We start from the raw sequence: 26,306 nt of genomic DNA, 5'->3' as shown, positions 1-26,306 counted from the left end.
GTGATATCATGTTGTTCTGTAATTATGACTGTCTAAAAAATGTAAAATATGTGGCATGTCTTTATAAAGGGACTATTTGGGCTGAGTCAAGTTTGCTTATGACAGGAACCCCCTCACTCTGGCGATTTTTTACGTAGTTGAGAGAAAAATGTCGCGGCTGACGCCGGTCACTATGACGTCTACACCAAACGCTTGTACCTCCAGCCAGCAGTCGACCAATAATTTGCCGGCATAGTAATTCGTATATCGACGGGCCAGCCAATCAAATCATTCAGTAGTGGGGCGCACCGTTCAGCCATGTTGTGGTTTTAAATGAGGAAGAAGCGGGAGATAGTACTCTTCAACGAGTTTTTTTAACCAACTAACCTGTCGTTAGAGGTATTAAACGGATTAGTTTGAGACACAACAACATAGCTGGCATTCCGGTTTCATCGATTGTGACTTCTCGTGTCGCACTAGTAATTTAGACATAGTTCTGCAAATTAGCTGTGTTGCTAACAACGTTGGCTAGTAAGCTAGCTAGCATTGCTAGCGAATTCTCCGCTACAAAGCCTTCAGGCTTTAGGAAACTCGTTGATTTAGCCCTGTTTTAACCTGTCTCGCTCGGATGACTCGTGTTCGGTTAATTTGTGTTGACTCCAAAGACCGCTAGACGGCACTTACTCGAAGCAATTTCCATTACCAACCAGCGGTGTCATTTAGCCAACTTTAAGCCATGCTGAATAAACTGTACGAATGGGTCGAGTCTAGCGTTACCACTTTTCGCAATGGTTTTCCACCCGAGGAACCGTCTCGAACAGAATCACCGCAGGGAGAGGATCAAATAAGGACGAGAAGGAAAAGACCTAATGAATGGTTAGTGCAGAAACTATCACTTGATTAAACGTTAAAAAGTCAATCATCTTATATTCAAACACCCCTTTCTCTCTTTTTAGTTTGAATGACGGGCATGTTGGCGACCAAAATGAATTTACAGTAAAGAAATCTAGAATGGGTAATTTCAATGACACCGCGTTCGCATTGTTTTTATTTTTATTGATTATCGTATAAAACAACTGCGCAAACGCTTTTTTTTCAGGCGATCTTCTTGACACAGTCAAAATTGCAGCTGAAGAAATGAAGCATCGGAGCGCCAGTGTTGCGACATGGATGAAGAACACTGTTAGCCCTACATTTAGAAACATGCTGCCTGCATCCCCTGGTCACTCTCTTGGACAACATCAACCACAGCCCACAACCTCAGCTGCACGATGGACACCAGTTTGTGTAAGTTCAACGTTTTGGCTGTGTACATGTCACCATGGCTTTTGTAATCCACTACTCCTACTAACTTGGCTGCATACATGGTGGTGGTAGTTTATACTATGAATAGTCGGTGTTACAAATGGCAAATATACTTGTGTTTTGTATCAACATTATTTCCTGCTGCAAAAAACCTAACAAATAGTTTCAGTAGAAATACAGGAGGCAAATGAAAACAAACTTGTTTTCAAATCTAACCGTAAGTAAACAGGGTTAATTTGTCTAATTTTTCCTCAGAAAAACTCAGAAATAAACTCCCTGGACCAGACTTTTGCTGCTCCAGCTGCAATTTCGGAGTGGAAGTCATCCACATCAGGTGAATTTCTTTCCCACAGCAATGCATTTGCTTGTTCTTTCAAAGCTTTTGTTGAGAAGATTAGTTTTGGTAGTGGTACAGTTCGTTTCTAAACTAACAGTGAGTGCCATTATTGAATAGTCTGTTTGCGTTTTTTAAGTCTGCAGGCGACAAGCGCACTTCACCCCTCTACATCAGGAAGTCCCAAAAATAAACGGGCACCCACGTCACATGCCCCCCACTATCATTCCGAAATTGCATCCCTCAGCGCGGCTCAGAAGGCCCATGAACATGAGGAAATATACCACACCGAGGTATGATGGTCAATTTTCTTAGCTTGACACTTTATTAGCTCCCATGGAGTTGTTTTGTTCAAAATGATGTTTAAGATTATTATTTTTGTGCTTAGTGGAGAGTCCACAACAAGCAGCTCATGCACCAGCATGTATGACAAGACATTTCCAAACAAAATACCACAGAGGCCCTCGCACAGAATTCCACCAGGTCGCACAAGCCAGGCCAAAGCCCGCTGCACAGCACAAGAGGTGTGACTCAACTGTCATTATTTTGTTACAGTCTGTCGTCAGAGCTCTTAACTCATTGTTTGTTCTGTCCAGTCCATTCATTTAGAGGAGAAAGAGGCATACCGGCAGCTCCTGACTATTGTCTCAGGCGGTCAGTCTTGTCTTCACAACGGCTACTCGCATTCTATCACGAGGTCACAGAGAGATTTGTAAGTGTGCGCACTTCAGTGCTTTGTCTTAACCTGACCACACATTAATACTACTACCGTTACTACTTCTGAGACACATTGGGGTGTCCCCTTAATTTTAAGTACGAGGACAGTTATTGATTATTAGCAGTCCTCCTAGTCACAATAGATATTGCCGTCAATGAAGCTAAAAAAACAACTTTTTATTGTTTGTTTATATATTTTTTGGCTTCAATGTTGCCCTGAAATGGGAGTCACATGACTTTCAAGAGTTATCTCATTCATTCATCTAAGCTTTTTCTTTTTCATAAGCAGAAAACTGCAAACCATGACCACTACTTACTTGAAGTATCTCTAAATAAGTGTGTTCTGTGAAAATGAAATCATCTTGTCACACTCTGATTAGCACCAGCTTCCTGAGCTCCAATCACAGACTGCTCCACACGTCATCTCTGGCCAGTTCGGCGGAAGGTGATATTTCAGAGGGGCCCAGCAGCCCTCCCAGCCCTCTGGGGGTGTCCAGTCACAGCTCCAGCAACCTTCCCAGCCCTACGGCTTCCACTAGCAAGCAAGGGATCTCCCAGTCATGGTCTCTGGATGCAGACCACCTGATCTCTAATCAACCTTCTCCATCCGCTCTGCTGGACACCTGCTCTCAGGACACGCAGTCATCAGGTAAGGTTGCTGTTCTCTTGGCTTGATTTAAAAACGCAGTAATGAAGTTTATTTTACACTTTGTTGTTCTTGTTTGTTTTGCAGCCTACGATGGAGACTCAGTCATTATTTTACATGAGCAAAAGAGTGTAAAGAGCGATGCTTCGCGGTAAGGATTTTTTTTTATTGGAATGACATTGATACGTAACTATATCATCAAAATGTATCAGTGTTATGCAGACGGACACATGACTCCACTTGCAGGTAATTTGAACAAAATGACATTTTTCTCCCCCTCCACAGCATTCCGTGTTTCCAAGCTGAGTTATGGATTAAAGAACTGTAAGTCAATATCTCTTTCCTCAAAACACATGTGCATTTTAAGTGCTTGAACAATTGTGTACCTTTGTGTAACCCTTGATTTCAGGACAAGTATTTATGACTCTCGGGCAAGAGAAAGGCGACGACAAATAGAAGAGCAGGAGGCGTTGGCTGCACAGCTACTGCGTCAGGTAACAGGATATGATTCGTACTAATGTGTGCTGAGGTTTTTTTTTTTCCCACCACCATTTTCTGGTTTTTAGCGGCTATCTGAAGGAGGGCAACAAAGCGCCGATGTGGAGGTTCATGTCCGAGTGCCCTTGGAGAAGGAGATTCCTTTGACACTTGCATTAGAGAAGCCTTTGGATGATAAGCCTGAATTCCCTGTACTCACAGAGGTATGAATACCCGCACATAGTATAAAAATTGACACTTTAAGCTCGAATCTTAAATTTGAGAACTCTGCTTATGGCTTTACAACTCCAGATTTGTGTCTTGCCTTACCTGTACTTTTTATCTTTATTGTACAGGAAATGGATGCTCAAGTGGACAAGGTGTTAAGACGTGGGAGTCCTGACGAAGTATTCAGTGAGGGTTTTGGACTCAGTCTGACCCGCAAAGATCTGCAGACTCTCAGTGGCCTCAGCTGGCTAAACGATGAGGTGAGCAGAGACTGAATGATCTGAGTGAGCTATTTTCTCTGTGAGCTAAAGAATTCCTTCAATTTGTAGCAGTCAAATTTGTTCTGCACCTGTGGTAAATGTTCAGTATTATTTCAATTAAAAAAAACACCCTATTTCTTAATTCAAGGGGGATTGAATACACTGTTTGACTTGGATTCGAGCTCTCATGCAATGCGTGTTCTGTTTGGTAAATTGTGAACTTCCTTGTTTCAGGTGATCAACTTTTACATGAATTTGCTGGTGGAGCGGAGCAAGGCCCCCAAGCTCCCTTCAGTCAACACCTTCAGCACGTTCTTCTATCCCAAGTTACGTAGTAGCGGTTACTCTGCTGTCCGCCGCTGGACCAAAAAGATGGACATCTTTTCCAAAGACATTTTGTTGGTTCCTGTACACCTGAGCATGCACTGGTGCCTCTCTGTGAGTCCCCCAAAGCAATTTGAAACCTCTGTTGGGTACATGGACGCTGTTATTGGCAATCTCCTTTTCTCAGGTGGTGGATTTCCGCAAAAAGGCTGTCACATACTTTGACTCTATGGGTGGAAACAATGATGAAGCATGCAAGTTGTTGTTGTAAGTTAGACATTTTCACTGAAAGGGAGATGGGTTTTTTTTCCCGTGTGTTGACTTTTTCTGGTTTCGGATTATTAATCAAATTCTTTTTATTTTAGGGATTACCTGCAAAAAGAAAGCAAGGACAAAAAGGGCAAGGACCTAGACACCAGCGGATGGACATTACATAGCAAAAAGCGCCATGTAAGTTCTGTATCTATTCAGCTCGTCCTTTTTGGGTTTTTGAATTTGTTACTTATTTATTTTTACACTGCTCCTTATTTGGAATTTCTAAAAGCCCTGAGCTGAAATGTTCGTTTTCTTCCCGTTTGAATTTAAAACTACATTCAGTTAGTCCACCAGGTGTCACTTTAAGATCGAGGTTTCTTCATAGTAGTGTTAACTTCCATACACAAGGGGGCAGTTAGGTATCAATGCTTTTTTTCAACGTTTAACAAGAACCAAGAAAGCAAGCACGCACAGCTGCTTCATATCCAGTCTCACCACAAAAGCCAAGTTTTTTTTTCTATTTACTCCCCTTGTAAAAGTGCAAATGATTGAGAGTTAAAAGGTTACACTGCAATGTCAGAATTGACAAATGTGCCCATCCTAATGGTCATTAGCAAGTGTTAAACTATTGATCTAAAAGGGTTTTCAGATATTGTAAAATTGACTTGACAGTGCCTCTTTGAATTACAATAGTAAGGGGATTTTTTTTTCATATTAAACAATAATGTAAGTTTAGAACAATCATCCGGTAGGAGTTGGCCCAACGCTGAAGACACCTTTATCACTTTGTCTTAGGTTTTGTGTTGCTTCTTTGCTCCCACAGGAAATCCCACAGCAGATGAACGGGAGTGACTGTGGAATGTTCACATGCAAATATGCAGATTATATAACCAAAGACAAGTCTATTACATTCACTCAGGTATGTGGTCACCAAAGTATGATTGCTCCACTGAATCATCAACAAAGGTAACCAATTGCTAAAATGTTTTTTTTTTGGTGGGCTTTTTTAATTCATTAATTTCATTTTGCAGAAGCAGATGCCATATTTCAGAAGGCGGATGGTTTGGGAGATTGTGAATCGCAAGCTCTTGTGAAAGTGGTTTCATAGGACATGTTCCAGTTTTTGCAAAAAGCCTCGCAACACTAGCCCATCAGATCTAAGACCGACGCTGCCACTTGTTATCTTTAGAGGTTTCTCTAAACTTGGTCTTCAGGGAGCTAGAGGAGAACTGAGCACTGCCTCCCACTCATCAGCCTGGGGTTCGAGTTATGTTTCAGCCTCCTTGTATGCACTCACATTAAAAGCCATCACAGTGGCAAAAATATGACTAGCATTCAGCCGTAAAAAAAATAGCCAGAACAGTAAAACTTTATGATCTGGGAACTCATCCTTCAAGCATTCTCTTTTTAGTACTAAATGCATTCTATATTAGTCAATGCAATATTGAATCTATTTAATTGATTGTTTTGGAAAGCTAAAGGGGGTAACTCAGATCCTTTCTCAGCCTAAATTTCGACTGTTTACTCACGAATGGTGCATCCATATTGTACCTCAAACACTGCAGGGTTTTTGTCATCAGCCATTTAATATTCTCCAACTTCAGTTACAGTATTCATTTTGAAAAAAAAATAATTGTAGGGAGATGTGCGATATGTATAAACAGCAACAATTTGTCTTTCTGGGCAGATAAAGAAGATATGCCATTGATGATGAACTTCATGGCACCTTTATAGCCCTCAAGGTTGTGATTTATAATATTCACATTTACATTAAAAGTGAATTATTTTTGTATGTATTTTGATTAAAAGTGCACAAAAGATTTTCAATCGGCTTTCAGAGTGTGATTTGGATGCTGATGACCAGCTAATGAAAAAAGTACAGTTGTATGTGCTGTCGTCTTAATGGTCACCTGGGCATAAAAAACACATTCTTAACAATGAGTCTTGCGAAGTTTGTAAATTAAGGTTTCAAAGTCTATTTTATGTATGTGTCAACAGCAATTTTAAAGGTATCAATCAGAAAATTTTAAACTGTATACCTTTTAAACTTCCATCTTGACATTTTTGATATACTTCCTATTTTTATGTAGTATCTTGTAGGAATAAAATCGTATGTATTGTATTGTGTCATAAATCCATTCAATTTTTCATTTTTAACTCGTCATACAATCTTTAATACACAGAACTTTTATAATTGTATTTTGGGAGTGCTATAGTATCGCAACAATTACCTTAATTTGTCACGTTTGTAATGCAAAACAAGTTTTTGTAGTACACAAACTGACACTCAACGTTAAAAAACAAGCCTCATTGGTAGAGATCAACATTTTTTATTTTTTTTAAAAAGGACAATTCTTTTAAGTAAATAGCTGTTGGGATTCTCCCCATGGGTTGAATGTGAAGTGTTGCATCATGGCACAGACATAAACTGAAATGTGACTTGACCTCAAAAGTTGACGTGGCATAAGATTCCTAAAAGCAGAAACATCCAAGATTAGCAGCAATTGTTCATTAGTCCCAGTGAGCCACCTTAACATTTTGAATAACACACAATAAAGAATGACTGTGAAAACAAAGCGGCAATAAAACTCTAAAAGTGACTTTCTCAAAGATGTAAGCTGCGAGTCATTTTACACAACCAACAAATTGACCATGACAAGGCAGGTTATCAATTATATCCTTTCAATAAGCCTAAGGTGTTGCTGTGATGCGGAAATTGGCCATGGAAAGAAAAAAAATAAGCATGAACAGCATTGTGGTTCACAGAAATGACTTCACTTATCCTTTCACTATGATTGGTCAGTTGATGTGGCTAAACTAAAGGTCAATTGCAGGGCGAGGAAGAACCCAAGAGACCACACAAGATATAAGTGACCTCTGTAAAGCTAGGCTGCCAAAGAGTGAACGGTAAGAGACTTAATTTGAGATTCTAGCATTTTGACAGTCACAACAACCACATCACAACACCAAAGTTCCCTTTTTATGCAGTTGCTGTATTAGAAAGACCCCTACAAGCCCATTTGGTTGTTTTTTTAGGGTGACGTGAGAGTCTGCACTATTACGTTGATAAGAATAAGTTAATTGCATAGATTTAGACATTGAACATGATTTGCAAAGTGTGGACGGAGGATGTAGAGAATATTGACACAGTACCAGCTGTGAAGAGCTTACTAAAAACTGCTTATTGCCTTTAATGCAAAACTCAATGTGTGGATGAGGTACGTTTGATCTGAACATTTAACGTTTAAGGCTACATTTACACTTTGTTCCCAGCAGTATTGTCGATAAAACAGCTTGGTCTTTGCCCACATGTATCCAAGATGTGTTTTTACATGTTTTATGGGTTTTCTCAGGAGTGTATCGTAACATCTAGGAATGCTCTACTATGAATTACAAGTTACTGATTAGCTGCCATTGATGGCAGGGAATGAGATAGCAGAGAATATTATGTCAATGCTCATATTTTATGTAAAAAAAAAACTCATTTTGATGCAAAAGGTCGCTTGGTGACTTTGCTGCCTAAAAAAAATAATAATGTTGACAAAAATTTAGTAAATGGCCCTATATAGGTGTTGTACTGACAATAACTCAAGGGCTCTGACTCATTCAACTCTGTCTGGTCAATGAATTCTCAAAGCTCTGAGCTCTGCAGCGTCTGACTGTTTTGTCCGTAAAAACCTTGGAAGAATGTGATGGACCCGAAGGGAATGTGTCAGCACCTGTGATAAACTGTGGGCAGAAATGTAACTCACATTTGATCCCTAGTCACTAACTAACTAACAGCACCTTAAATATGGATGGAAAAAAGGCCCACTATGTGATACAATTAGGGCAATCTGGTTGATCCAGCTGAAAGGAACATAGTGTAAATCTAGCCACAACAACAATGAATTGCTTCCAGATCAGGCCATACGCTTGTGAAGTTTGTAACAGACACAACTGAAACATATAAAAACAAAAACAATCGCCTCTTCAACATTGAATGAACAGATTGACACAGAAAGTCAAATAAAACAAAGTGGGCCAACATACCAAAAAGATGGAAACATCTTTTTGATGCACACGACACACTAACAAAAATAAAATCACTGTTTCTTTGAAAAACATGAATCTAAAAAGCATCACAAAAGAATATAAAAGAAAACATTTAAATAATACAAAAGGAGAAAGAAAGCAATGATAGAATCCCAGAAAAAATGCCAGTAGGAAAAGTATTCAAACGGCCAGAAAAGAAATTGAAGCTCTTTACACTTGATCTCCAAAATTAGTTTGGCTGAAAACAAGTGAAAAACACTTGTTGGACATCAGCCTCTTTCTGATGAAAGAAATCTGGGCTTAAAAAATGCACTAGTTGTAATGTGCAAGCAGAACAGTAAAAGAAGAGAGGCATTATTATCAGCATCATCACTAAATGGGGTCTTCTATGTACAGGTAGGAGAACAAAGATATTCACTGGAATGATTTGAGTCAATGTTGCTCTTCTTTCTGAAATCAAGCACCGTGTTCACAGGAATTGGTTGATTGTCTAAAGCGTTGTCAAGATGGTTGCATCTGGAAATGACTGGAGAGCAACACTGACCAAAGATTGCGAGTGAGCTGTTTGTCACATGACTCAAGTTGCATTTTTTTCAGTTGTTTTTTTAAACTTTGTGTTTTTCAAACATGAAGGGCACAACAAGCCTGAATCACACAGAAAAAAACAAAACTATGTACAACAAATTGAAAAGTAAAAAAAAAAAAAACGAAAAGTTAAAAACAAAACAGATTTGCTTGAAATGCACAATATTTTGCAAAACAAGTTGCCTCATTCTCTCCGAGCGCTTCGCAGCCTGACATCCGCCACTTCTGCCAGACTGGAGTAAAAGTGTTGTCTGGAAAAAGAAAATGGTCCTTTCCGTGTAACAGTCCATGCTCTTCCAGAAAAAAAAGAAAATCAGACAACACAACAATGGCAGTTAGAGAAGAACACCAATGAAGAACTAACTACACATTAGCAACAATTCCAACTCACTTTTGTTTTCACTTGTTATGTTGGTAGGAGTAGCTTGTGTGTTCAGTGGGCGTCTCTATTGCAACAGGCTGTTGGAGGGCACTTTCCTGAGATGGAGGCAGTGTAGATGAGCCCGAGACACATTTTAATACAACATGTGCTTTACCTCAACGGAGATGTTGGTGGGAGGCACTTGGGTGTACTGGGGAACGTACGCCCCCTGCATAGATGCATTTGCAGGCATGTACTGAAAAGGAATTGGGATTCTAGTCATAAAACAGAATGGCTTCAGTGTGAACTATTATCCCACTACTGTGGACTACTACCGTGCCGCTGCTGCCCAATGAGAGGTGGCTGAGCTGCTGCGCTAGGGGCCCCATCATGGACGTAGGTTGTATGGACATGGTGTGGTCCATCCCTGGTGTCAGGACGGCTCCCTATTAGGGTTTAAAATTGGTCGTTGAGCTGACCAATAATGCCAAAAACAAGCAAAAGAAACAGGAAATACTCACTGTGGGCGGCATGATGTAGGACTGGTGGTGGATCCAGGAAGGATTATGTACCTAGCAAAGAAGTACACTGGAGATGAATTGAGCTTTTAAATGGGAGCGGATTCCCATTAACTTGTGTGTACCTGATAGGTGGATAAAGGGGAATGCATGTAAGGAGAAAGGGAAGTCGGTCCAATCATCCGACTAGGACCGAGGCTGTAAGGAGAGGAGTAGAACCTAAAGAGAAGGTTTGGAGTCAGCATAAAGTTGAGCCATTCCCACTTGAGTATTTCCAAACACAGTTGCACACTGACCCGTTTTGTAAGGCTGTGCTAGGGTCATACGTAAGGGTCATTCCACCCTACAAGGAAAACGATTAGACAAAATCAGGGAAATGAAAGATTCACTTCAGATACTCTTTCTAAATTATGCATTAATGTAGTTCACTATTACCTCGGCAATTTTTCACCCAACCTCTATTATCTGCTTTATAGTACAACACATAAACTTGTGTGGGATTCACATCAGAAAAATCAACTCACTGTCTCTCCATCTCTGGTCCAGCTTCGTCCGTTTTGCAGATATTTACCTTGACTCAGCCGCTTTTTCTGGCCTCCATCCGCAAATTTACATAACAAAGGCTCAGGTGGAACTAGAAAGTGGAGAAGGTTTTATTAGAAAAGAAAATACGGATATGCACTTATATAAATTGTACAATGAGCTCTGATATACATCGTAAAAAGAAGAAACTGTCCCCTCAACACTTAATACAATTGAGTCACCTGAGACCCCAGGTGGAGTCTTGATATATTTTCCATTGAAATGCTGGATGATAGCCTCACATTTCTCTGTAGACTCCATTCTGCAAAAATGAATACATCAATGAAAAGACACTGGCATCCCCTTATTCATGGATAATAAGAGAAACGATAATCAAACATTGATTCTCTTGTGCGCCTACAGGCCAGATATATTTTGGAAAATTACCATCCACAACCTATCTGGGATAGTGGTTGCTTTAAAAGAACAACGATTTGTATTAAAATAAAATAAAAACATCTCTATGTATTGATGGTGTTTTCATGTGTTCATTTTGTCACACTCATTTGAAACAAAATATCTAACTTGTATTGCGCTTGTTGTTTTGGATTTTTTTTTTCCCAGCATTATTCAAACAAAGTTTGTACCTGGCAAAACCCACTCCTCGGCTGATTCCGTTGACGTTCCGGAGGATGCGGGTAGAAATGGCCTGGCTAAAGGGTTTCAGCATGTTCTCCAACTCCAGCTCGTCCATGGAGAGTGGCAGGTTAGAAATGTACAAATTGGTGGGGTCCTGCTCTTGTTGCTGCATGCAGAGGAAATGTGAGGAGTTAGACAGGGTGCTAGAATAAACAGCTTTAGAGAAATACTGTTTCGACGTTAGCTTGCAGACAAATTGAAATTGATCCGCTCTGGATCTCACTAGATCTCGCAGTTTCTGGGTATGATGACAATTAGGCTTTTGTCGAGTCAATGATGATGACAAAGCCTATGTCTGATTATTATTGTTATCATTATTATTACTAGTACATCTGAAACATACTACAATTGTCCTCAAAAACTTCCATCTGCCCTATGAAAGCATCCCCATGTGATGTTCTTGAACTTCTGCGCAAATCCATTGAGAAGCATCTTTATTTCTTAATCACAGATATACTTTGTTTACAATTGAAATAATAAGAAAATCAAGCAGCTATCCGTTACAACAGAGTAAAACAATATCATAAAAGTAAGCACGTGTTTGCAGCCCTAAAAGCACAATGCGTATTCATTATCTCCGGCTGTAGATGGGATTAAATCTTGTAAACGTTGTGTGAATTAATTTCCATTCCATTAGAAATGCGTGCGTGACAGCTGTGACCTGCAGTGAAGGTGAGCCCACGCTCCTCCTCCTTCTTTCACGACCATGACAGCGAACGCCGCTGTGGCTTTCAAGCGCCGATGAGTCCGAGAGTAATCTGAGGCAAACATAAGCCTGCTTGTAAACCCACCGTGAAGGGGGTGAGTGAAAATCAAGTTATTTTTTGAGCGGAAAAGAAGCCATATGAATGTCAGTGATCCAGCTTAACCGCAGATCGGCTTTGCAGGGGCGTGGGTGCGCTGTGTGTATGTGACAGACTGTTATAATCTGTTTGGGCCAAGGCCATTGAAATATCAGTGTGGTTCTCCACCTCTCGTCCTCTGAGTGTGTGTTTGTGCATGTGTGTGTGTGTGTGTGTGTTGACGGCTGGGCCCTGCTGACTGGGGAGCTGCTCAGACACTGAGTCAGATGCCACCAGGGAGAACAGACAGCGCCTTTGTACAGGGAAACACTTCCCATAGCGCTGCCACCACTGCAAAGCATGACACACGCAAACACACACACACAGAGGCATATGTACGCGTCTCATACACAATTGTACCTGTGTGTGTGTGTGTCCAGGGACGGCTGTTTGTCCGCCCAAGTATTCTGCTGTGCATTAATAGCCATAAATAGAGTTGCAGAAGCACACGCCCACGGACCTTGACGCAAACACGCGCACATAAGTGGTGGCTTAATTGGCTTTTTGTTGTGCGCAGCCAGGCTCGTAAATGACGAAGAGAAAAACAGGGAAGATATGCATGCGCTCAATATGTAACATGTAGCTTGCTCAAAATTCTGAAGACGCATATTGAAAATTAAAGCAAATGCTCAAGATTGGATGATTTGGTGTTTAAGAACATGCTCGAATGCTCTTCCAAGTGATTGGGCAAACATTCTTGCAGGGTGATAGCTTCAATTTTATTTGTTTTTTCGTTTTTTTTATGTGATGCAGTCACATGGCCTAAATACTTGGAAAGAGTTGCTGTTCTTAAAATGAATACACTGAATTTCTACAGCTATACTTGATTACAGAAGTGTATTCCTGAAAAACAAGAAGAAAAAAGTGAGCTTGTGAGCTCATTGACTGTCGTCGGTAGCGATAGACGTCAAAACCATTACAATTGGGTTGCCTTAAGTTGACTGATCGTTTTTTATTGCTGTTGACATCCGATCAATTTTGAATGTTAGGGGATTGCGGCAAATATTTGATCAATCTAGTACCTTATTTTACAAAACAACTATTAAAGAGCTGCAATTGGCTTGCAAACAGTTCAAGGTGTGCCAAGGAAAGGGAGGTAGTTAGGATAGGCTTCAGTTCCATGCCCGTAAAAGATGAAAATTAATGAATTATTAGAGAAGGCAAAAATAATAATTCATTTTCTGAACCCGTTATCTTCTCTAGGGTCGCAAGGGGTGCCGGAGCCTAACCTTACTATCTATTGGCACCAGGTGGGGATACCACGAATCAGTGGTCAGCCAATCGCATAGCACAAGGAGACAGACAACCATCCAAGCTCACAATCATACCAATAACAATGTGCAATATCTTAGATTGTGCAATATTTTAGAATTTACTTTGCCCAGACGTGACTTTTTATATTACTTATTTATGTTTTGACTGAGAAACAAACACTTTGTGGTGTAGCACCGCTAATTTCGTTCTACACAGCTGTTGTATAATGACAATGAAGGCTTTTGAGTGAGTGATTGATTGATTGATAAGGGCAATTTTGAGTGTTCAACCAGCCTAGCCTGCATGTTTTTGGGATATGGGAGGAAACCAGAGTACCCCAACCAAAAAACCCATGAAAGCCCAGCCGGGGAGAAAATACAAATTCCCTACTGTGAGGACCCCTTTTATAACATAAAATGTAGCATATTAAAATGGATCTTTTTTGCATTGGAACCTGCTAATGAACTTTTATTTTCCTCTGTTAGCAATCTGCTTGCAGAGTAGAACAGATGGCATTTATTAATGAGAATTTTTGACCCGGAAGTCATACCTTGGCCATCTGAGCTTGCACGCCCACCCCCTTGAGCGCTGTAACTGCCTTTTGAGCCGACGTTGGATTGTCAAAGTCAACAAAGCCGTAGCCTGTGAAAACACAATAAGATACAGAACTAGCAATATCCCAATCACATTGTTCTGGACTCGAGTCCAATCACATATTTTTGGACTCGAGTCACCTGATTTTGGAGATTAACTCATACTGACTTCAAATCTATGTGAAACTACCTTAAAATTATCTTTAGAGATACTTAACAAAATTTCGGAAACGTAAATATGTAAAGTATAATGAATAGTAAATAACTGATATTTACATAACTTTTTCACTCAATTCCGATCTTCTGAAAAGACATGACCGCTCCGATTTCCAATCACATGATTGGTTCAGTGACATCTTTATATACAACTGTATTTAGTATTCAGTATTCATATGCCACTACATGGCATGTACCGATGATTTATAGTCATGAGTAGCGGGAATGTGACTCTGCAGAGGTTGACAATCTCAATATACGCTAATTGACTAGCAATATATTATGAATATATAGGGAACACTAACAGGGAAAGCTCATATGCAATATAAGTTATTAAAGATACTACGTTGTTCTTGTATAATGCTTTCATATTTTAGTCTTAGCCAGGATGACCTCTGTGTAATGCGCAGATAGCTCACGTTTGCTCTTGTGTGTAGTACTATGCTTCCATAAATAACAGGCAGAGCAAAGACTTTGCCTCTTAGCTTGTAAAAATACTAGAATGACTGTTGGTATTTTGGGCAAAGTCACTCAATGACTAGTTATTATAATTTGCTATAGTTTTTTTTTTTTTTTTAACCCCTGATCCATTTTCACCTTTGCACTTGTTGGTCGTCTTGTCCAGTATCGCCTTGGTGGATACAATTTTCCCATAGCTGGAAAAGCAGGGAGCATGATTTCATTTAGTCATATACAGTATTCGCATTGTAAATGTGTCATCAGTACAGTATGTTTCAGGGCATGCGCATGCAGTGTAATATGATCCGTCTCTCCTGGGCTGTGCTGCGCAATGCTGGCTCTCGGCCACATTCTCATTCCGCTCAGCACCCTTTACTTGAGCCAGCGTCACAGCCTTCACTCGTACCAATCCACAATGTATCGTTACCACAATTTACATCCACTCAATAGAAATTGGAGATTGAATTGTGGTCACTTGTTTATGGCAGATGACAGGCTATTCTTGTGTGTCAATAGGAAATTCTTCACTTGAATTCAGGGGTTGGCTAAGTGCCCATCTGTATTATTCATTTGACCTCCGGTGAAGCATGACTATTTCATGCCTTTTTTTTTTTTACTGCACAAGCCATTCCTGGCAACTTCACTCACAACAATGTCTTCTTACATCTTCATAAAGCTGTGCAATTACAGTTGAGCACTTCACATTCCAACGAGTATTTGTGATAGGCGCTTTTCACACTCAAAGCCAAGCTGACTGACTTGCACTCGGCATGTTGCCGAGTGAAAAAGAGGCGGCAGTAGACTCAGCCATGTGTGAGGGTATCCAGAGATGAGCCCGATGACCATCAACGGTCAACAACCAGTCATGGAGCAGAGCCACAGTGCAGCACCCTAGGATCCTACTGCAGGCCAGCCCCCATCCACTCCTCTCATCAAGTGGGGGAGGGGAGCTTTACTCAAATTGTATGCTTAAAACTAAAACCATTTCTAAACATCTCTACGCTTTTGCACACCACGCAAAGGCGGCATAATAATGAGTATATTCCTTCCCGCAAATGTTATTGGAAACATAAGCCCTTTTTGAAGCCCAGTCAATGAAAGGAAAATGCCTGGGCCCTAATGTGGTGTGCTTAAAGGCAAATTTCATGCAGTGATTTTATCAGGCTGTGTAAAGAGTAGAAATATGAGAACCACCCCCGCAAAAGAGAACACCACCTGACCCACAAAGTGAACCCACTTCACTCCAACTCCTCTGATTCTCTGCGTCCACACACACCGCTACACCCCCCTTTGCGCCATTGCCCTGTTTGTCTTTCCCTTTCCCCTGGGCTCGCCGTTTCCTGTCGGGCTGGGCCGCCTCATGTGAGCCATATCTTCCAGACAGCTGTAAACTAGCAGGCCTCCCCCTTCCCTCTCTTACAAACTCCAGCTCTCCCCTTTTCTCTCACTCTTCTCCTCTGTCACTTTTTCTCTGCTCTGCTGGTTCTCATCACCAGGCTCCAGTCCTCAATTAGCCTCGCATGGATCATTCATCCCTGCCATACTTGTTTTAATGAGTTCCACTGGAGCTCTAACAAACATGTCCAATTGATTGGTTTACACTGCTGTTTGATATCAAGGCACTTTTTAAAGACTCCCAGAACACTCTATGGCATTTAAGACAGGCAGGAGAGACGGTATCATACAACTCAAATAAGATGAAATTGAACAAGAAATCATTATGTCGAGCGAGTCTCCAGTTGTCGGAAAAAATCACGCACAGCTGCTACTAAACGAGAGGCCAAAATTACGGGAACAAACTTTTCCACGCCGGAAATGACTGCAACTGTGTCTTTCACCATGTATACTCATTTTACCTTGAATTTGATTTTGTTTTTCCATACAGCTGCCTTGAGCCAATTGCTCTCCATCTACATAGCAGTCACTCTGTTCTTGGCTCCTCTAATTTGCTTCACGCATGCCCAAAGAAAGATTTATTGGGTGCACATTTATAGTCAGGCTTAATAGCTGATTGGGTGACTTACGGCTGACAGAGTTTGACCAGATCGTGGTCTACGGTTCCAGGATGGAGGCCTCGAATGTACAGGTTGGTTTTGCTTAGCTGCTCGCCACCGTTATTGCTGCTGTTACTGCCGTTGGTGATGGTGCCGCTGTTGCTGTTCGGGCTTGGAGGAGCCATCTGATGACTGGCGGGGGACACATACGTCTGCTGGAAAAGACAGGCAATTAGGCTTTAATTCAAGGCTCTTTGTTTGTGCACTTGACAACTTCCCATTTAGTGAATACAAGACTATATCTTGTCAAAAGTTGCTGGGAAGACATCTTAATGCTTCATTCAAAAGTACCGTCTTTACATCCAGTGTAAGGAAACCAATGTGACCTGATGGTGGTCAGATATTAGAGGGGGTAAGTAAGCCTCTGGGATCATTTGAACATACACCACAAGGCATGTTAGGTGAGGTTTGAAAATAGTGAAAATTCAAGCCTCAGTCTGTACACCAAGAAACAGTCATTCATGTACAATGTACATAGCATTTTCCTTATACTGGACAAACCCATCTACGAATGTTTGAGCCAGCAGCATAGCTCATCATGCTGAACAGAAGGGTTTTTTCTCCCAAAAATACTGTCCCTTCAAACATTTATCATATATTCAGAAAAACATTTCTAAATTGACTAAATCTCTTGCTTTATCAACCCACTAAACTCCAATCCTGCCAAAATGCATGCACATTAACTTGCTTTTCCCAGAAACTGTAAAAGCAGAATGGCTGGTACAACTGTGGAATAGGAGTCTTGCTGTACACATCCCTGCAAGTGGAGCCATATATTTTATTTGTGATAAAGCTTTCACAGTTGACTGACTCAAACCTGTGTATCAAGAGACACTTTCTTGTGAGAGTGGTAGCTGTTTTGATTTTTCATTATGACAACAATTCCAAAGAAGTTCCAATACAAACTACTTGCTATGAATTAAGTATTGTTGGAAGAGAGGTTGTTAGCATTTAGATTGACTGGTGTGTACACTGGGAAGTAGCCATTTTTCGCTTGGTCAGGTGATATAAAATCTAGCTTTCCAAAACCATAAATAGGAGGAAAGCCATTGAAAATTGAAAGATGGGATGTGTTAATTTTTTGGGGACACAAACTGCTGTGTACGTGCACTTTTTTGATGGAGGGACACAAATTAAATATACACAGAATCACTTGAAATAAAAAAAAAAGATGGCTCATGTCATTCACATCTCCTGTTTCTGTTCTTCCAGACTTTTAGTAGTGAAATATCTGAACACTGTTGTAGTGAAAGGCCTCTGTTCCTTCTGGCCAAGTGTATGAGTCAGGGGGATGAGGAACCGTTTGATTAGTCAGGGTGAGCAGGCATGGCCTGGGAACAATGGGACGGCTTGTTTGACACCATACGGACCAGCATCTTGTTAAGAGAGCGAGCTCTTGACAGACAGAGGGGCTAATTCTAAATCTCTATTTGTGGCTGCCACAGAATTCAATATATGACTTATTTTGGTCTCAATTGAAATGACCAAAACATGTCTTTCTTCAAACATTTGTAAATATGTCCCTTGTAAAGCAAATAACCAGTTCTTGAAGGTGGTAATATCTCTCTGCACATCATAATTATTCAAATTAAACTGGGATGTTTTAATTCTAGGGCGGCCTGGTGGAAGAGTGGTTCCCGTGTCGGCCTCACAGCAGTGGGGGACATGGGTTCAAATTCAGGTTGGTCCGCCTGGGTGGAGTTTGCACGTTCTTCCCGGGCCAGTGTGGGTTTTCTCTGGGTACTCCAGTTTCCTCCCACATTCCAAAGACATGCTTGGTAGGCTGATTGGACACTCTAAATTGCCCCTAGGTATGGGTGTGAGTGTGCATGATGGCCATCAATTCAGGGTGTCCCCCGTCTCTGGCCCGAAGTCAGAGGCAGGGGGACACCCGGTGTCAGTGGCCAGCCAATCGCAGGGCACAGCCTGTGGAAATCTCATAGCTAAATCAACAGTGTGCTCATAACTAATCTCACTCTCTTCTTTGGCATCAATGGCATACTGTTTGGTTAACCACAATCACAGCTCCTTCCTGTGCTTTCTCTCGCCTTTAGATAGATTATCAGGATGGATGCACCTGCGTGCCCGATGAGATGCAATCTGATGCCCGCCAAGTGAGGCCTGTCTAATAGGGATCGGAGCTTGTTAACGCTAAAGTAGTAATCCCTCTCATGTGCTTTCCAGTCAGAAGGTAGTGTCTCATTAATAATGCCCCTTGTGAGAAAAGGACATCAGCGAGTTGCATCCAAACCTACTTCCCATCGATCTCAGGGCTCAGACCTGTTCCATGTAAGGTCGAATCGAAGGGGTACTTTGTATAAATAGAAACCTACACATTGTTGACATAGTAACGAAAAAACGTGTTTTATATTTTGGAATGGATTTTTGAACATGCAGGCATTACTATTTGCTGGCCGAGAAAGTGAAGGAAAATTGCATATTCAGAAGGCTTTGCATGAGGAATTAAAAAGAACTACTACATGAATGCCAATTGCAACATCAAGAACGTGTGACATGTTAAAAATGCAGGGTATACTAACAAACGCAAATGAACGACAACAGAGCAGAACAATATAATTGAAGTAGACATGAAAACAATCATGACAAAGGAAGCAGACTATTGCAAGAGACATGAAAGACATCATTGCCAATTCCGACAACGCGAATGCAAATTGACTACAACGGGAGTAGAGATGAAGACGCACATATTCCAACTCATACTAACAATAGTCAGCTCAGATATATAACTACATACTACTTCTACTAAGGTAGAAAATGACCCACATTCAATGAAATGGAAATAAGACCGGTTATGTACAAATAAATGATTGCTTCTGAGTATTTTTAGGCTTCTTAGCATCTATGTGCAATGAAACGTATAGAAAAACCCTAAAAAGCCAACGATGTTGAAATCATCCGTGAATACCTGTTCAGATCTGATTTTGTGGCCAAAACCCAAGAATAGCCCCAATGATCACCAATATTGAGTACTATCAGATTGGGATAACACAAGTTCTTACTTCCTGAAGCTGCTCTCTCTACATAGAGCATATTGTAATCTCGGAGCATTACTTACAAACCAGTATAATCCACAAACATTTGTTTATCTTCCTTACCTGCGGATAGGTTTTGTGGGTGAACATATTGGTTTTAAGATTAGGGTTCAAGCTGCCAATAGTAAATTCCTGAGAGCCTTGTCAGCAAATACAAGAGACCTCTCTGTGCACACACAACACACATTCAGATGCCATCTAATGTGATAAAGAGCGAGTCGTACCATTTCCATAACATTTAAGGTTATATTAAAGGAACTAAAAGGACAGTCGAGGATTTTGACATCCAAGTCAGGAGCCGGATCATAATAATGATAATGATAACATGGAGCCACCCGATGATGCAGTGGTTCTTCTGTCTGACTTTGGGGGTGATTAGTCTGGTTTTGTTTCCCACTCGGTGGCAATGTGATTGCGAGCATGAGTGGTTGTCTTTCTCTGTGTGTGCACTACGGCTGACTGGCAACCAGTCTAGGGTGGAGTTTGCCTTCCACCCTAAGTCATCTGGGTTAGGCTCCAGCAACCCGCCCAACCCTTACGAGGATGCACGGTACAGAATATACTGAATATGGTGTCACCCAGTACAGGAAACTCCTTTTGAATATTGCAAGTGCAACTAATAATTCATCAATACAATATATTCTTGAAAATAAAAGAATATAACAATTCTGTGCATTTTCTATGCACTTTCTGCTCTGTCAATTCATTGTTTATTGAAAAAATAATTCACAACTGAACTTCTTGTAGGATGCCGATTTCTGAACTGTCAAAAGGATATTAATTGCACCATGTTTCCTTTCATGTAATTCAAAGAGACCAACAATTCCCTAACAGCTCAAGTATGATAATCTACAACAAGGGACGGAAACATTTATTTCAAATATACAGCATCGCTGAAAAAAATCATCAATGCCAGCCAATCTGCACACTCTCGACGACTTACATCTAGCAAAAACAAGCATGGAAAAAATTCTCTTGGAGTGCCCCACATCCAGGCGACCACCTTTTCCAACTCCTTCACTCAGGTAGGCGCTGTCACGCTTTGCAGAAAAAATTAGCAATCACACCAACAACATCATTTTCTGAACTGCTCATCCCCACAAGAGTTGCAGGGGTGCTCGAGGCTTTCCCAGCCAGCTGTGGGCAGCAGGCGGGGGACACCCTGAATTGGTTGCCAGCTATTCACAGAGCATTAGATGATGTACAACCTTTCAGGCTCAAACTCATACCAAGGAAAAAATCTGCTCTAGAAGTACTATCATATTCACTGCTACAGTCATAATATCTGCAGTTGTACATTATACAGCAACTATTTTTCAGTATTTCATATTACTGCAACTTTATACTGTGTTGCTCAGCATTTCATGCCAGCCTCCCTTTCAATTGCGTAACAACTGCACCAGCCGCACCATTGTTGCTATATCACAGTACAGTAATACCTTGACATACGAGTGCCCCGACATACGAGGATTTGAGATAAGAGTAAAATTCCGAGTAAAAGACCAATACAAAGTGGCATACAATTGTGGAATGGAAAGAAACATGACAGAATTTGCAAAAGACTTGAATCTCTGGGAGCTATTCACCTTTCAGTAGGAGAGAAACCTTAAACATAAAGCTTGTGTTACTGTACACTGAAGTGGTTTAAAGCAAAACATATTCATTTGTTATGGTCAAGTCAAAGCTCAGAAGTAAATCCAAAATTGTATTCCTCTCTGTGTTGCTACGTCACATTCATTCAATCATTTTCCGAACAGAGTATCCTCACAGGGGTTCTGGGGGGTGCTAGAGAATATTCCAGCTAACTATGGGCACCAGGCAGGTGACGCCCTGAATCAGGAGCCAGTCAATCGCAGGTCATGAGGAGACGGGAAACCATTCAGGCTCACGCCCATATCTAGGGGCAATTTGCAGTGTCCAACCAGCCAACCATGCATAGAAGTTGGAATGTGGTACCCAGAGAAAAGCTACCCAACCCTGGGATAACATGCAATTCTAGCAGGTATTTTTAACATACAATTCTGATGTTCAATGCAAATATATTGTAATTAAAAATGTAATGAAATGTCACGAAATCTGCTTAAAAGGAATGGTGAAACATTTCTGAAGCCCACTACTTCAGTATTATTTAATGTAGGAAAAGTGAAGATTTGATCATCTTACCGGGTTTGTAAAGAAAATCCGAAAAGGCGCAGTAGAGAAGCTAAGAGCTCAAGTGACTTAATCTTTTGATAAGCCGTTTTTGCAAAATCCCAAGCAAAAAAAAAAAATATCAACGAGGCTCCTTGGTGTCTCGTATTTAAGTACGATTCAAAAACAAAACGGCAGAGACGTTGACATTTCCTGAAAACAATCTTTTAAACAGTCTTCTGGCATCCTGATGAGACCATTAACAGCAAGGTCAGAGGAATGATCACATTCTCTTTATGTGAACTAGAGTGCAGAGGAAATCGAGGTATGGGAACGACACAGGGAGTGTATTGGGGGTGGGTTGGGGGGGGGGGGTCGAGTTAATAGAAAGCAGAGGAAAAGGGGGAGAAATCTTTTAATCCTTCTCTGGTCTCCGCCCTCCCCTCCGAGTCAAAGACACAAACCAGGAGTTAGCACTTGAAGCTGGATTTACAAAGCCTGCCTCTGTGTGACTTTGGCCCTCCGACAATAGAAAATGTGTCCAAATAAAGTGCTGCACATCTTCTTTCATGTTTTCAGAAGCTCTCCTGAAGTAAGCATGTTGTCCGAATGGAGGATTCCAGGAATTCCAGGCTATTAAATGTGTGCAATCTGAATCCCAGCCAGCCGTGAGGCAGGGGTGGGAATAACACTGGGAAGCTATAGGGAGGTGTTTGATTTCAGCATTGTCCAAGCCTTATTATGGATTGTGGTGAATATATATGCACATATTCAGCCATAGCTATATGTTTCAAGCTCAATTTCCCAGTGTGATATTTTAGTTTAATAACCTGTCATTACATAAAGTGCTTTCAAATCCATGCAATCTGTTGAGAGAGTGGTCAAGTCCTAGAATGAACATATATAGTAGCTTTAAAAATGGATGACACTGTCAATTTGTGAAACATTCATTTAAGCAATTCACTTTACGCGTGTACAGCTTACAGTGTGACCTTGTTCCATCTTGTTTTAGAAGTTAGATTTAGTTTAATCAAATGTAAAGTGGAACTTTTATTTTCTAGAGCACTTATTATTCGGGGTATTGACTCGGTGGGGTGTGCCACTAGGCAAGTAACAAAAAAACTTTAAAAACTAGCCTGTAATTTAATGAAAACATCACTCAAGAGTACAGACATAAGTATGAAATCGAAATAGGGGTTGAAATTGCGCCTCACGAGATTGTAAGGATGAGCGATGTTGTTATTCTTGTGCGCAATAAAGGAAGAGACGGGCAAGAACAAGCCAACACGATCAAAGCAACTATACAAGATAACTCTAATGTTAGTTTCGGACCAGACCGTGTATCATAAAAGACTAAAATATGGAATGCAAAGGCAACCGGCGAGTCGCGTGTGGTTGGTTCACTTCTCTCAAGGACACTGCAGCTTCCGCGGCCGGCCCCGAAGTGGCGCCCAGCACGGAACAAGATGACTGGCGATGATTTACTAAGAGCAGAAAGCGAACGAAGGGAGCAAAGTTTACCTTCTTGATGTTTTTTCCCGGGTAGCCGTTGTGCGCGTTGACTCCGCCGGTCCTAGGCGGCACGGAGAGCAGCATTTTTTGACGCGGCGCCTTGTCCGGTGGAGCGGGGAGCCGAGAGCAGCCAGGCAGCTGACGTCAGCCGGGGAAAAATCAGCCAGGAGCGGCGCTGCTGATTGCGGATTGCTCCCCCCTTACTTCCCGGCTCTCGGACGCTCTCCCAGTCCACGCTCGACGTAGTACACGGCTGGACAAACTATCGCAATGGGGCGTGCTCAGGACGCCATCCCTCCCTCATAAATATATCAAAGGATAATACGTATACACTGGACGGTATATGGGATATTTCAAGAATCCATAGAAGCCATATTCTGCCCCAATTTCAAATAATGATATTATAAAGATAGATATTTTGTAGGAAAACATGATTTTTTTAAGGCTGAGGTCCTGTCAAGTCACTGTCATGGGTGCGTGCACTGTCATTAAAAAATGAAAGTTATTCATGGACGGATAGAATAAACGACCTATTTTATTCTATCTTATTCCGATTTCCGTTTTTGTTTTGGTTTTTTTTGGTATTAATTCGTTCGCCAGTAGAGGGCATGCACGCTCTTCAGGCTCAGGTAGCACACGAGTTTTTAAATAATTCATCATTGTACTTTTAAACAGTATTTTTGCAAACAAGTCCAACAATAGATTGTAAAAGCGTTAATAAAAATCTAATTGAAAAACTAAAATCAATGAAAAATGAAGGAAATACATTACGTCCCCATTAATACTGCATTAAAATGTTTAAAATGGGAGGTTTTGAGAATGTAAATGCTCAACTTTCAGTATTTTACATTTTGACTTAGGAGGCCTGCAACAAATGGTCAACGGATTGGAGTCTAGCAATTACAATGGCATACCACTTATCCTCACTAGTATTTCAGGGAGCTGGAGCTCATCCCAGTCAACAACGGGCAGTAGATGCGGTACATTTTGAGTCAGTCTATCACAGGGCACGAGGAGAAGAACAACCATACATGCACACACTCATACCGAAACATCAAACCCGGAGTACCTGGAGAAATCCCAACCAGGCACGGGGAGAACAGGCACACTCCTCACAGAAAGGCCGTAAATCATTGGGCATTGAACCCTCAATCTCAAAACTGAGAGGGTAACATAGTAACCATAATCTGATCCTTAAAAAAATGAAAGCTACAATTTTCTGGCATCTTTGCTTCATATGCCAGCACACAGTAAATTCCGAGTACATTGGTATAGCAACACAAACAAACCAAAATCTGATTAGACTTAAAAACTACCATACACTGTTGTAAACTGCTCAGCCAAGCAAAAGTCTAAGTAATGAGGATATTAGAGTGCTGAAAATTAATTTAGGAAATTGAATTGAACTCGTAAATGTAGGCCAATGCATTGATAATGAATCTACCAGGGCAAGCCTTGTCAGGCCTGACTACACACCACTGACCTTTCGGGGGTATGGTGATGAGTGGAACTGCCTTAGAATTCGAATGCTTCGAATAAGTGCACCCAGCTCCATAAGACGGTTGAGTTAAGATTAAATGCATGGAGTTTGGAAACCGAAATCATAAGTGATTTCAGAATATTTGGACATTTTGGTTTGTCTATGCTGGAGAACAACTAATTTACTCCTTTTTAAAAGTGGAAAAAAAATCCAAAAAGACCAAAGCAGTGGTTCTATACAGACCAAACATGGACATAGTTGGGTTTATTCCTTACTTTGTAAAACTCAAACACTAGCTCTGTAATTAGATTCCACTGTGTGGGATGACACAAATGAAGCAATACAGTGTTCCCTCGGTTATCGCGGTTAATGGGGACCGGGACCACCCGCGATAAGTGAATTTCCCCGAAGTAGGGATTCCGCTTCAAAAATACTTAATTTGAATTTAATTCAATTTTTTTTTCCAATTTTTTTTTACCCCCCTGTATACAGTACACCATATAGAATACAGTTAGAGATAGTGAAATTCATGTTATAACAAAAAAACTAAAATATTTTGTTTCAATGTAATATTTGTATATTTTTTTTCCAAAAATAATCCGCGAAGCTCTGAGTCCGCGGTAGCGGAACCGCGAAATAGCGAGGGAACACTGTATCCTCACCCAGAAAATGACCTGAGTGCTGTAAAACTGCTAGATCTATACAGATACGTACGTACATGTATCCGGTACATACAATTAAATGTGTCTTAGTGTTGCCTGCTTAAAATCCACATCTGGTCACAACCTGGTGTTTGTCCCACTGCATTCTCAAACATTCCACATCAAGGTCATTCAAGGTAAGCCTTCAATGTATATTCAGGTGGTGCAATGGCATAAAAATGCCCTTTTTGAATATGGAATGCATAATTACGCTGCGTTTCTTGGCATGGATGAGCAAATGAAATGCAAATGAGATGGAAAACATCACACTTTATGATCGTGGAGGAATATAGTGTTGCTTCTAAATGTGGCCTTGACAGCAGGCTACACACACAATTGCTCTCTAGCAAAGTCATGAGTGGAAAACATAGAATAATCGTTGGTAAAACCATAAATCTATACAGAGTCTCTGATGTTGGATTTCCCTGAATTTTAACATTGTTCAAACTGAAGATAAGAAGTGTTTTAGCGCTTATTTCCAATATATGTACTGCTTAACCATTGAAAAAAAAAATTCAATAAAATAACTAATCCAATCTGTTTTAACAGTTACTTATTTCCACACTTTGGTATTATAAGGTAAATCAATAGATTAAATTAACATTAAAAGAAGGTTGTAGTACACATTTAAGATGCCTGGCAACTGAATTCTCTGACCCTTTTGCCCCGTCTTGCATACCAAGACTGATAAGCCCTCAAGTGAGTAAACATATGCAACTCTTCACTCAACCATCTCGCGTGTTCTTTCCCGCCACATATTTGCATAA

The 26,306-nt window shown here is 40.8% G+C and overlaps 2 protein-coding genes across 2 annotated transcripts; one reads left to right on the top strand and one right to left on the bottom strand.

Annotated features, from left to right (window-relative positions):
* The first annotated feature begins 238 nt into the window (after positions 1-238).
* On the top strand, positions 239-6,647 carry senp1 (SUMO specific peptidase 1). Its single transcript, XM_077712585.1, has 18 exons — positions 239-855; positions 936-994; positions 1,079-1,266; positions 1,540-1,618; positions 1,758-1,911; positions 2,007-2,142; positions 2,215-2,330; positions 2,716-2,984; positions 3,069-3,132; positions 3,267-3,305; positions 3,391-3,475; positions 3,548-3,682; positions 3,815-3,946; positions 4,181-4,384; positions 4,458-4,537; positions 4,636-4,720; positions 5,349-5,444; positions 5,557-6,647. Exons 1-18 carry the CDS (start codon positions 716-718, stop codon positions 5,617-5,619), a joined length of 2,124 nt encoding a protein of 707 aa, XP_077568711.1. The 5' UTR covers positions 239-715; the 3' UTR covers positions 5,620-6,647.
* Positions 6,648-9,128: 2,481 nt separating this feature from the next.
* LOC144193923 (RNA-binding motif, single-stranded-interacting protein 2-like) lies at positions 9,129-23,614 on the bottom strand. Its single transcript, XM_077712594.1, has 14 exons — positions 23,368-23,614; positions 16,634-16,818; positions 14,748-14,806; positions 13,892-13,983; positions 11,194-11,351; positions 10,789-10,868; positions 10,549-10,658; positions 10,321-10,367; positions 10,150-10,243; positions 10,028-10,078; positions 9,842-9,952; positions 9,682-9,762; positions 9,537-9,622; positions 9,129-9,438 (listed from the first exon to the last, which is right to left on the bottom strand). The coding sequence occupies exons 1-13, from the start codon at positions 23,440-23,442 to the stop codon at positions 9,545-9,547; spliced, it is 1,221 nt and encodes a 406-aa protein (XP_077568720.1). The 5' UTR covers positions 23,443-23,614; the 3' UTR covers positions 9,129-9,438; positions 9,537-9,544.
* Positions 23,615-26,306: the final 2,692 nt, after the last annotated feature.

Source organism: Stigmatopora nigra, chromosome 1, assembly GCF_051989575.1.
Source record: "Stigmatopora nigra isolate UIUO_SnigA chromosome 1, RoL_Snig_1.1, whole genome shotgun sequence".
NCBI classification, from domain to species: domain Eukaryota; kingdom Metazoa; phylum Chordata; class Actinopteri; order Syngnathiformes; family Syngnathidae; genus Stigmatopora; species Stigmatopora nigra.
Note: the sequence above shows the minus strand (reverse complement) of the source record. Positions and strands in the feature narration are given on the sequence as shown.

Excerpts from the sequence above, each read along its gene's own strand:
- LOC144193923 (XM_077712594.1), bottom strand. The coding sequence starts at position 23,442 with ATGCTGCTCTCCGTGCCGCCTAGGACCGGCGGAGTCAACGCGCACAAC. Across the intron at positions 11,352-13,891 it reads TGCAAGCTCAGATGGCCAAG|CAACAAGAGCAGGACCCCAC; the intron begins GTATGACTTCCG and ends CTCTGCATGCAG. Across the intron at positions 10,079-10,149 it reads CCCCTTTATCCACCTATCAG|GTACATAATCCTTCCTGGAT; the intron begins GTACACACAAGT and ends CTTCTTTGCTAG.
- senp1 (XM_077712585.1), top strand. The coding sequence starts at position 716 with ATGCTGAATAAACTGTACGAATGGGTCGAGTCTAGCGTTACCACTTTT. Across the intron at positions 3,947-4,180 it reads TCAGCTGGCTAAACGATGAG|GTGATCAACTTTTACATGAA; the intron begins GTGAGCAGAGAC and ends TCCTTGTTTCAG. Across the intron at positions 5,445-5,556 it reads AGTCTATTACATTCACTCAG|AAGCAGATGCCATATTTCAG; the intron begins GTATGTGGTCAC and ends TTCATTTTGCAG.